Consider the following 12,270-nt stretch of genomic DNA (forward strand, 5'->3'; position numbering starts at 1 on the left):
GATCCATGTGGATCCATGCTTTGTAACCACGGAGGAGGGAAGGAAGGGGAACCATGGATCCTCTGCTCACAACTGCAGCAGATTCCCCCCGCCACCCGCAGGCATTCGCTCCATAACACGCACAGACATTTCCCCTTACTTTCTAGGAGGAAAAAAGTGAGTGTTATGGTGCAAAAAATACGGTATTTATGTATTTCAAGAAACAAATAGAAGGAAAGATGCCGCTGAGCTATGGTGTAGAAAATATATGGCCAGGTTTCACTCTGAAACAATGCTGAGAGAATATAGATGTAATTCTAAATCGCTTGAAGTTTCCACCTTGATTCTTAACCTATTTACTTTGAAACAAATACTATTACTTTCATTGAACCCTGTTTCCAGGTGTATTTTATTGGGACTGCAGACTTTTCTGATTCTAATACCTGTCAGAATTTTTTATTAATTGTTCTTTTGTTAATGCATAGGCTCTGGAATTGCCGACACTTGAAAACATTTCAATTACTGTCAGACCGGGAGAATTACTAATTGTGATTGGCCCTGTAGGAGCAGGAAAGGTAAGTCATAACTCATATTTTTACAGTGCTAAGAATTACAGTTAAGTTGTCCACAAACCATCCAGTCTTCTAATTTTGAAGCAGGTGGAAGGTGGTCAAAATAGGTTTTAAAGATGTTGCAAATTGCAAGAGCTGTGACGTCCTAAGGCTTCAATCTATGGACGCAGGTGATCCTGTGATCTTTGAATGAAGGGTGATATGGAAATTTAATAAAAAATAAAACATGCATATATCTGTCATAAGTGCTAAAAATGCTTCCCAATTTGCTTCTAAACAAAGAGTGTGTGCCCAGATTTGGGCATTCATGTCTAGGTTAACTAAGTGGAGATAGACATCACCTGGGAAGATAGGCAAACTAATGCCAGTGTACTGGAGGACGCAGAGATCACTAGTATTGAAGCAATGATTCTTCAATGTCAACTTCATTGGACTGGTCATGTTGTGCGGATGCCTGATTATTGTCTTCCAAAGCAACTACTCTATTCCGAACTTAAAAATGGAAAGTGTAATGCTGGTGATCAACAGAAGAGGTTGAAAGACTCTCTCAAGGCAAATCTAAAAAATAAATAAATAGTACAAACACCGACAACTGGGAAACACCGGCCTGCGAGTACTCCACTTGGAGAAGAGCCCTGACCAAAGGTGTCATGGGCTTTGAAGACGCTCAAACTCAGGATGAAAGGAAGAAACGTGCTAAGAGGAAGGCACGCTTGGCAAACCCTCACCGTGATCAACTCCTGCCCAGAAACCTGTGTCCCCACTGTGGAAGGATGTGTGGATCCAGAATTGGCCTCCACAATCACTTACGGGCTCACTGTTAAAACCGTGTTTATGGAAGACAATCTTACTTGGCTATGAGTGATCTCCAAAGAAGAAGAACTAAGTCAAGATAGACATGAGCGTTTTGCCCATGTGCCTGGCCCCCTCCTTCCTGGTAACTGTGGTTAGCAGGATCAGAAACAGTGGTTTGGAAGATGTTTTTTTTTGGGGGGGTATTATGGTTTGTTCTGATCCTAGTAACCACAGTTTCCCAGTTTAGACTTAACAAGAGACTGTGGTTACTTAACCTAGGAAGTCTTCAGTCGCAGCATGCCCAGAGGGGGAGAAAGGAAGCATAGAGCACATGGCTACTTTGGCTTAATAAGTGTGCGGCTGAGGATCACACCAATGAACTGAAAGATGGGAACCAAATAAATACATGAAATACATTACTCAGGTATTCCAAACTCTTGCATTGCGTGACAGCCCAATCTGTGCTGCTGCTGCTGCAGTGTAACGAGAGATCTGCACCTCTGCAACTAAAGGAGATTGTTTTGCAGTCATAGAATCCCCCAAAAAGCTTTGCTAGAGCAAAACTGTGCCAAGATTTAGGGTTGCTTTGTGTATCCAGCTCTAACTGTGTCTCTTACACTTTGGAGGGTACCGTGCCACTAATTGCCATGACTTATTACTGGCTTTTCTTTATTCTTGTTCTTTGCTTTTATTCTTAAGGGAGAAATAGAAACCAATAAAAGAGTACATAAGAAAGGTTGATAGAACAATTTGTGGGGGTTTTTAAACTAAAAAAAATAAGCTTGTGTGGAAGGATTTGGGGACAGTTGGTTAGCATAGCCTGATGTGGTTAGGGTTAAAGGGTAAAGGGACCCCTGACCGTTAGGTCCAGTCGCAGCCGACTCTGGGGTTGCGGCGCTCATCTTGCTTTATTGGCTGAGGGAGCCGGCGTACAGCTTCGGGGTCATGTGGCCAGCATGACTGAGCCGCTTCTGGTGAACCAGAGCAGCGCATGGAAACGCCGTTTACCTTCCCACCGGAGCGGTACCTATTTATCTACTTGCACTTCGTGCTTTCGAACTGCTAGGTTGGCAGGAGCAGGGACCGAGCAACGGGAGCTCACCCCGTCGCGGGGATTCGAACTGCCGACCTTCTGAGCAGCAAGCTCTAGACTCAGTGGATTAACCCACAGCGCCACCCGCATCCCCCATGGTTAGGGTTAGCCAGGGCTTTTTAAATCTGGAACTCACCGAAACCCAGTTCTGGCACCTCCCAGGTGGGCGCTATTGCCATTATAAGAGGCATTCATAGTGAGTTCCGGCAGCTCTTTTTCTAGAAAAATAGCACTGGTGTTAGTTATATCTGGTGCTGTTTATTAAGTCTTCACCCTGGTAAATATACCGTATTTTTCGCCCTATAGGACGCACTTTTCCCCCTCCAAAAATGAAGGGGAAATCTGTGTGCGTCCTATGGGGCGAATGCAGGCTTTCGCTGAAGCGTGGAGAGCGAGAGGGGTCGGTGCGCACCGACCCCTCTCGCTCTCCAGGCTTCAGGAAGCTATCAGCAAGCCTGGGGAGCCCAGGGGAGTTCCCGCAGGGCTCCCTAGGCTGCGGATAGCAGCCTGCTGCCCGGAGCGCGGGGCGCGCTGAAGCAGAGTTTCCGGTGCTTCGGGCAGATATCCCTTTCTCCTCTAAAAACTACGGTAGGCGCGTTTTTAAAAGCTCGGGCTTCCCCTGTGGCTGGGGGGGGGGGTAATTTTTCCCCCTTTATTTCCCCCCCCAAAAAACTAGCTGCGTCCTATGGGCCGGTGCGTCCTATAGGGCGAAAAATACGGTAAGTGCAGGAAGATTAGGTGAGAGAGCAATTGAGCTCCTCTCCCAGTTGCTTGACAATATCTAAAAGCCTTATGTTGGCCCATGTAATAAGGGTTGCAGGAGGTGAGTGGATTTTCATGTACACATTTTTTCCTGCACCCATCGAAAACCTTAACTTTATTTTTTTTCCTCCCCAACGCTTTCAGTCTTCACTCTTGAGCGCTGTCCTTGGCGAACTGTCTGCAGCCAAAGGTTTCACAGATGTTCGAGGGAGAATAGCGTATGTTTCTCAGCAGCCGTGGGTGTTTTCTGGCACTGTAAGAAGTAACATACTCTTCGGAAAAGAATACCACAAAGAAAAATACGAAAAGGTTCTTCGAGTTTGTGCTCTCAAGAAAGTAAGTCCTTGTCATTGAAATTTTACTCAATATTGATCCGGAGCAGAACTCAGACGTGTAGTTAGCAGAGTAAAACACGTTGCGGGATTCCCCAAAATTAGACTGGAGGCAGTTAAATATTTCATCCAGCAGAGCTTTACTGCTGCTGAAGGCAAATGAGCATAATGGTCATAAATCCAATACATTCTGGATTGGCACTGTCCATAAGAAGTTAACAATAACTTAAGTCTAAACCATAACACTGTATACTATGTACAGAACACCATACCAGGAGGAAGAGAGAGAGAAAGTGAAAGTGAAACCCAGGTTCCTTCTAGCTCTACTTTTATAGTCAGCATGACCTTGACAGAAAAGAGATAAGAATCAGTTTAAACCAGCTGTGCTCAGCTTCTCTGAAGGAATAACCCAAACATCACAAAGTTTCTTTCACACAGAGAAGCTTCCAGAACCTTCCTGAACTAACCAGAATAGGAAAGTTCTCTACACATCAGATCAATACTTTCTGCACTAAGAAATGCAAACCAACAGTCCTCCCCATGGAAGATTTTTTTGAAAAACTTCACTGTGTGCAAGTGACCATTCAAAATGCATTTAGTGAATAATTAGCAGTGAGGGTTGTATCCCGCGAAGTTTTGTTTGTGAAAGGATATCTGCTGCTGCAGTGGGATTTCCTCTTCTTGTGCTTGCCCTGATCTAAATCTGCTTCAGAGGGTTAAGGGAAGTCCCAGAACATATTTGGGGGGAAAGAGAGGAGAAATGCAATGGTGCTGGTGTAAACTTTTTGCAGCTCATAGACCTCTTGAAATAGCTAATGTTTTTAAAAACTGCATAAAAGTTAGTTAACAGCCAAAACAATGCCTACCAATTGAAACTGTTCACTAGTGAATTAGCATTCCAGATATTATAATACTATATTAGTATGTGGTTTTATCACTTGTTAGGTTTTTAAAAATTTTGGAGGCATGTCATATACACTCACCAGTGTTAACCAGCCTCGAGATCTTCTAATTGGTTTCACGTCTAAGACAAGTGCATAGCACTGGATTATTACATTAAGAAACTGCATCACTTTAATATCAATAGTAATAACAAATATCCCACCTTTCCTCCCGAGGGAGCATTTACAAGTAAAATTATCAGTAGCAATTTGCTTGACATTACTGAACCTACTGCGGCAGGAAAAAGTAATTTTGGTGGACCACACGTATTGGCACATAAATACCTCTGTGTTTTCAGTAAGTTCTCATTAATGGATGGCTGATCATACTTTAAGGGACAAGGGTGGTGGTGTGGTCTAAACCACTGAGCCTCTTGGGCTTGCTGATCAGAAGGTTGGCGGTTCGAATCACCGCGACAGGGTGAGCTCCTGTTTGCTCTGTCCCAGCTTCTTCCAACCTATCAGTTCAAAAGCATGCCAGTGCAAGTAGATAAATAGGTACCGCTGCAGCGAGAAGGTAAATGGTGTTTCTGTGTGCTCTGGTTTTCGTCACGGTGTCCCGTTGTGCTAGAAGTGGTTTAGTCATGCTGGCCACATGACCCAGAAAGCTGTCTGTGGCTAAACGCCAGCTTCCTCGGCCTGAAAGTGAGATGAGCACCACAACCCCATAGTCGCCTTTGACTGGACTCAACCACCCATGAGTCCTTTTTTACCTTAATTGATGGCTGATCATACTTTAAGTTTGGTTACAGTATATATGCTAGAACAGCTTTTAAAGTCACCTCTGTTTGCTATTTAAACAAGAAAACTCCAAGAGAAAATAATGTACGTGAGATCTTTCACACTGTCCTGATTATAGGAGTGAAATTTGGAATGGCAAAGGTTATTATTAATATTACAGCCGTGAAATAGTGCTGTTGGCTCCTTAGGGTGGCATCTAAAGCGAGAGAATGCTTCAGAGCATTTCAGCTCTGACTGAGAAGACCCTTTTCTTTGATTTGGCAGGTGTGATGTAGAAGGGGACACTGAACCAGATTAGCTAAGAGACATGCATTTTGCTTGGCAGCTTGAGAAGTATTATGCAGTGGATCCAATATATGGTGTGCTATGATGCTACTATCAGTGGAAAGATAGCGGGGAAAGCAGACAGTTTAAAAGCTTTTGCAAATCACGCTTGTTTTTCTTTGAAACACAGTTGATACCTTTTTCTAATCTTGCGTGGCAGTATTAAAACATTCATCACCTTCTAAAATTCAGATTCAAGTTCTGTGGTGTTTATAAAGGATATAAAACACATTTCTTGAAAGGGGAGAAAAATCTCTCACAACATTTGAAGCTTAGTAAACTGTTGCCTTTAATGTGATGTACATTGGCTTTTATCCAAAGCTCTTTCATGAATGAGCATAGCATTTTTTTTAAATTTAACCCTACAGTTGAGCTGTTTTAATTTGAGTAATAGGATCCTTAATCTACCCATTATGTGGACTGCTATGCAACAATAATTTTGTTTTAATACATGTTGAAGCATCAAGTAGACTGGGAAGTTTTATTAGACAGCTTTATTTTTAAAAGGTAGCGCATAGTTCCATGCCATCTGGGTTTTTTTTTTTTTTGGTAACAATGTGATTTAAATTTAATAATAGAACAAATAATGAATCCACATAGCATGGCGAGTGTTCAAAGTGTGTTGTGTTAGCTCAGTAATCTTTATGACAACCCGCTGAGGTAGTTTAGTTATTACTGCTCCCATATTACAGCTGAGGAGACTGAGGTGGGAGAAAGTAGTGTGGCCTAATGGATTCCTTCTGATGAATTTGTGTTGCTCTAAATTTCTTGATGACTTCCTTTGCTAACTCCCTCGAATTCCCTCTGCCCAGTTCTCAGTTCATTAGCTAGATTCTGCTGCTTTGAGCAATAACTTGACCATCAATGGTTCTGTTGCTCTTGGCGTTTTCAACTGACTACACAGTATGTAAAAATTACTGCAGTAACGCCTCTTCTGTTTTTAACAGGATATGGAGCTGCTGGAAGATGGAGACCTAACAATGATAGGAGATCGAGGAGCTACACTGAGTGGGGGACAAAAAGCCAGAGTTAATCTTGCCAGGTAAAGTGGGACTTTCATTTACTAAGATAGCCTTTGGCCTGTAGGTGCCCATTTCTGCTTAGAAGTGAAGGATGGTGATAGTAACTACCTTAACGTTTATTTGAAGAAGAAGAAGAAGAAGAGGAGGAGGAGGAGGAGGAGTTTGGATTTGATATCCCACCCTTCACTCCCTTTATAATTAAAAACAGATACGCTGCTAATTCATATATACTTTAAGGTGATGTACACAAATTTCAAACAGTACCAGGCAGCTATTTGGAGCAATATAAAACATCAATTTCACAACAGTCCTAGAACAAAGCAGCAGAGCAGAGTATGACAGGCCATGGATTTAAAAACCTTCTTAAAGGGGGAGATTTTAACTATCCTTAAAAGGACACAAGGAAGAAGCTGTACATTCCTTTCCTGTAAGAGAGTTTCAAAGTACCTTCAAAGGAAACCACCGCAGCATTTTTCCTGTGTCCGAAATACACATGTTCTTACTATGTTTTCAAAAATGGCTTAAGGCAGGGAGAGGGACCCTGCTGCCCTCCAGATGTTGTTAAATTACAAGTCCAATTATACACAACTGTTGGCCATGGTTTGAAATGGGTGCCTAAGGCTGGCATCTTAATCTGAAGCCATGGTTTGGGGAGGGACAGTGTCATGTCTGCTCTGGACTGTGTGTTCATGAAATAATGGAAGGTATTTAGATATATAAAAAAGAGCAGTTTTTGGTTCAAGGTGAACCAAGTGGGTTGAAGGAGAGGCTTTAGATCCGGGTTACTGAGTTTCCGTTTCCTGTTCCTTTCTTTAATATTGGAGTGCGGAATTTGTGGCTTTCCAAATGTTCTTTAGTCCTGTCATCCCAAGCCAGCGTAGCCAATGGATGATGTGAATTGTAATTCTTTCGGTAGTGACCTGTCTGTTATTTCTTTACATGTTTTTAGGGCTGTGTATCAAGATGCAGAAATCTACCTCTTGGATGATCCCTTGAGCGCTGTGGATGCAGAAGTTAGCAGGCATTTGTTTGAAAAGTATGTAATTTCCAAGTGTCTTTACATTTTCTTTCTGTTAAGAGTAGCACAGTACGACTTATGCCTAAATGTTCACATTCCTGCTGCTCATTTTAAATAAACGCAAGGCAGTTGTTTAATGTGGGAGCTTTTGAAAATGCTCAGATTTAGAGTGCCTGCTCCCAAGGCAGCCATTTTGTGACCGGTGCCCATGGCACTCTCTCAAATTTCCAAATGTGTCCATTGGCTCAAAAAGGTTTGCGACCCCTGTCTTAAGAGACTTTCTGTCATGTGTGTATGTGTGTGAGTTGACCTTTTGTTATGCGCATGCATGGACTGGTGGTGTGTCTTACAAAAGAATGCATTGTGTGTGAATGAGGTAAACCCTGTTTTCCGTACAGGGTGCATTTAAAAATAATGTTATCATTTCAGGTCTACCGAAGTCAAACTCTGCTGACTTACTGTTGGATATAAAGCTCGCCCTCTGCTATACACTAAACTGGTGGTGCTGCCGCTTCACAAACCACAGAATGGCACTAGAGCATAGCGGAAGGACGAGTAAGTGGCTTTTTTTATACTGCAGTGGTCCCCCTTTGCAAGCTTTTCAGTTTTGCCTTTGCAATTAGATAATGTAGGGGTATGAGAAGTGTGTCCAGAATTTGTTTTTAAAAGTTGCACATAGGGCATCACACCTTTGCACGGGCCGTGCTGAAAGAGCAGTGCTGAATATTATTGCCACATTATTTAGTTTGAAAAGGCAATTGAAAGGCTTAAGGGCTACCCATGTATATTGTGCATTTTTGCAGCCTGGTAATAGCTGCAAACTGCACTTATGAAAAAGCCACTTACACGTTCCGTTTAGCCATAAACTCTAGTTTTGTCTCCTTTTCTAATCACCAAACCTTATGTTACTTGACCAACCAGGGCTCCTGGATCATAATACTCTTTCATAGGGGAGAAGGCGACACTCAGCCTTTCCCCTGTCCGCTAATTCTCTCTTGCCAGAACTCTTCCCCCTTTCCTGTTTCTAATCCAGTTTTTCAGGGGTCTGACACCAGAAATAATCCTGTCTGGGAATGATTTTGAATAGGTTTCGTACTTCACCCGCTCTTCCATTTGCATTACCTCAGCAAAGGAGAATTTGAGTATATGTGTTTGCTGAGGTAACGTGTAGTTCTGCCCTTTGCGCGTGCTTGAGAAATGAGAAGTTTGTTAACGGATATTTTTCTACTGCAGCTTTGTGGCATTGGGCTGTGAATTACCACTGTTTGTTGTGGAGGTGCGACAGTCTATGTTGTGAGCTCAAAGCTTGCAGTCATAGGAAGGGCTGTAGCTCTGTGATAGAACATTTGCTTTGCATGTAATAATAATAATTAATAACAACAACAACAACAACAACAACAACAACAACAACAACAACAACAATATTTGTAATATTTGTATACTGCCCTTCACCCTAAGATCCCAGGGTAGTTAGCAACAGAAAAATACAAAACGAGAATGCAAAATACATCCTAAAACAAACACAAACCAATAACTGCCCCCACCACCACAAACACTATTTAAAAAGCTGTAGAATTTTAATCAGCCAAATGCCTGGTTGAAGAGGAATGTTTTTGCCTGTAACCTAAACATATGTAGCAAAGGAGACAGGTGAGCCACGCTGGGGAGAGCATTCCACAGATGGGGGGGCCACCGCAGAGAAGGCCCTTTCTCATGTTGCCACCCTCTGGACTTCTTGCAGAGGAGGCACGCGAAGAAGGACCTCAGTTGATGATTGCAGGGTCGGGGCTGGTTCATATGGGGAGAGGCAGTCTTTGAGAAACTGTGATCCTTAGTTGTTTAAGGCTTTATAGGTCAAATCCAGTACTGCTTCGTTTCCCAACATACCTGTGTTCAGCTGGGAATGTCTCTCGCCTGAGAACCCTGGAGAGATGTTGCAAGCTAATGCAGATGGAGGTAGATAGATCCAATGGTCTGGCTCCCCATAGGGCAGCTACTTATGGTCCAAATAGGTGCACAGGTGGCATGGACTTTGTGGTAAGGTACATTGATTTTCAATTAAGTTTCCCATTTTGTAAATTGTGCACTTTCTGAGCACCAGTGCATACTAATTGTTTGCTGCAGGAGCTAAAATAATGGGTTGCCATGATACATAGGGTATACAACCTAGAACAGGGGCAGGCAACCTATGGCCCGGGTGCCGGATCTGGCCCAATTGCCTTCTCAATCCTGCCCGCGGACGGTCCAGGAATCATTGTGTTTTTACATGAGTAGAATGTGTCCTTTTATTTAAAATGCATCTCTGGGTTATTTGCCGGGCCTGCCTGGTGTTTTGACATGAGTAGAATGTCTGCTTTCATTTAAAAAGCATCTCTGGGTTATTTGTTGGGCATAGGAATTCGTTCATTCCTCCTCGCCCCCCAAATATAGTCTGGCCCCCCACATGGTCTGTGGACCAGCCCACGGCAAAAAAAGTTTGCTCACCCCAGACCTAGAAGCACAACCCAAAACCTCTGGTTGAAAGCCGCACCGTGTAATCCAGCCAAAAGCCTTTTCTCTTATTAAGCATATTTTGAGTTTATAGGAACGTGGGCACAATTTCACACACATAGGAGTAGTTCTAGCCACTTATATTAGAAATAAGTTTTATGTTTAATCGTTTCATATGTAAGTTAGTGTGTCTGCCATTCCTCCGATCTGCAGAAGATAGATATGTCCCAAGTTATATCCATAATTTGGAAGGAGTACTGAACTCAACTCTGATGCTAAAACCATCACAATTTCAACTAACACCAAATAACACCAAGTAACATCCATTGCTTGGGACGCGGGTGGCGCTGTGGGTTAAAGCCTCAGCGCCTAGGGCTTGCCGATCGAAAGGTCGGCGGTTCGAATCCCCGCGGCGGGGTGCGCTCCCATCTTTCGGTCCCAGCGCCTGCCAACCTAGCAGTTCGAAAGCACCCTCGGGTGCAAGTAGATAAACAGGGACCGCTTTCTAGCGGGAAGGTAAACGGCGTTTCCGTGTGCAGCTCTGGCTCGCCAGAGCAGCGATGTCACGCTGGCCACGTGACCCGGAAGTGTCTTCGGACAGCGCTGGCCCCTGGCCTCTTGAGTGAGATGGGCGCACAACCCCAGAGTCTGGCAAGACTGGCCCGTACGTGCAGGGGTACCTTTACCTTTAACATCCATTGCTTAGATTGTATTTGGAAATGATTCTCTGAGTGTGTGTTGTTGTTGTTTCATTTTTCATTTTCATTTTCTGTATTGGCGTAATAATTGTGTGTTATACGTTTTAATAATAACAACAACAACAATAATAATAATACCCCCACTTTTCCAGTTTCCTCCTCTTCCACACACCATTATGACTCCTATGAAATTTAGTAGGATCAGCACTTCTTGAATCCAGAGACTATTTGAATTGAAGTTTTATATTCAGGATTTTATTTTGAACATTGTGGGATCCTCGCTACTATAACACAGCAATATTTAAACTGCTCACCTTTCATCCCAAAGGACACAACCTTTTGCTTCTCAATTTAAGACTTAAACAACAAACACGCACAAATGTTTTTAGAAAATCAGAGTTTAGTTCTCTCTCTTTTTAAAAAAATAATATTTATTAACAGTTTAACAGTTTAGTTCTCATTTCGTTTCTTTTGCAGGTGCATCTGTCAGGCTTTACATAAAAAGGTGACTATTTTAGTGACCCACCAGTTGCAATATCTTCAGTCTGCAAACCAGATCCTAATTTTAAAGGAGGTAGGTGGAGATAAGATTATCTCTAGAAAACTGACGGTGTGTTTTATTGGTTTATTTAGTCTGAAGAATGTTACAACAATTTATAACACAACTAAATCTGTTCCAAATGGAATAGAATAATGTAACAGTGTTGGGTGGTTGTTTTTCTTTTAAAGATGTAAAGTTTTAAAGGGAAGAAGGAAAATAGTTTGTTCAGCCCTGGAGTGGCTTTGTAAATACAGAGAAAGCTGAAGTACCACAGCTAATCAGCATGTTAGCTTTCATTGCACTTTTAAAAGAAAATTTGAGTGGCATTTTTCAGTAAACTCAACGAGACATACAGAATAGCGAGAGCAGCAGTAAGAAAATCGTTATAAAACAGTGCAAATAATCTGAAGCCTAAAGTACAAATTATGGTTTGGGGTGGGTTTTTTTTTTTAAACTATTGTTCTATTACTTGCACTGATTTAAAAGAAATGTGAAAAACATCAGTTGAAAGGTGTTTAGCTGCAGTTCTTAAAGCCATTAATTTCGTGTTCTTGAGGTAGTCCCATCGACTTTGTTTTTACTAATTCAGCTGGTTTAAAATTAGAAAGAGGAGGGGAGCAGAATTTGCTGCATTCTAAGCACATCTCTAAAAAAATCCCACTTGAAATTTAAGAGGATTAGAAGTATTGTTAAGGGGCAGAGATTTTCAGTCTGATAATCAGTCTGCATGATGAGTACAGAAAATAAGGTGATAACTAATTTAGGTAGCAATCTTACGCAGAGTTTTCTAGGTGTAAATTTTTGATCTTGCTTCTCAGTAAACGTGCACAAGATTGTGCTGTTGAGGCTGCAGTCCTAGACACACTTTCTTAGGAGTAATCTCTGACACGAAGAAACAAGAAGGGCATTAATCCCAAATTCCTGTCTGTCAAAACTATTTTCCTATTCCCCCTCCCCCCCAA

The 12,270-nt window shown here is 42.3% G+C and overlaps 1 protein-coding gene across 1 annotated transcript in view; it reads left to right on the forward strand.

Moving 5' to 3' along the window:
- The window catches only part of ABCC4 (ATP binding cassette subfamily C member 4 (PEL blood group)), a 151,113-nt gene that overhangs the window by 33,925 nt on the left and 104,918 nt on the right, over positions 1–12,270 (forward strand). Inside the window, exons 10-14 of the mRNA XM_081908133.1 lie at positions 465–554; positions 3,346–3,537; positions 6,487–6,581; positions 7,511–7,597; positions 11,245–11,341. Coding sequence (XP_081764259.1) covers positions 465–554; positions 3,346–3,537; positions 6,487–6,581; positions 7,511–7,597; positions 11,245–11,341 — 561 coding nt within the window. The remainder of the gene's footprint in view (positions 1–464; positions 555–3,345; positions 3,538–6,486; positions 6,582–7,510; positions 7,598–11,244; positions 11,342–12,270) is intronic.

The sequence above is a fragment of the Podarcis melisellensis genome (assembly GCF_964234715.1).
Source record: "Podarcis melisellensis genome assembly, chromosome: 4".
Taxonomy (NCBI): Eukaryota; Metazoa; Chordata; class Lepidosauria; order Squamata; family Lacertidae; genus Podarcis; species Podarcis melisellensis.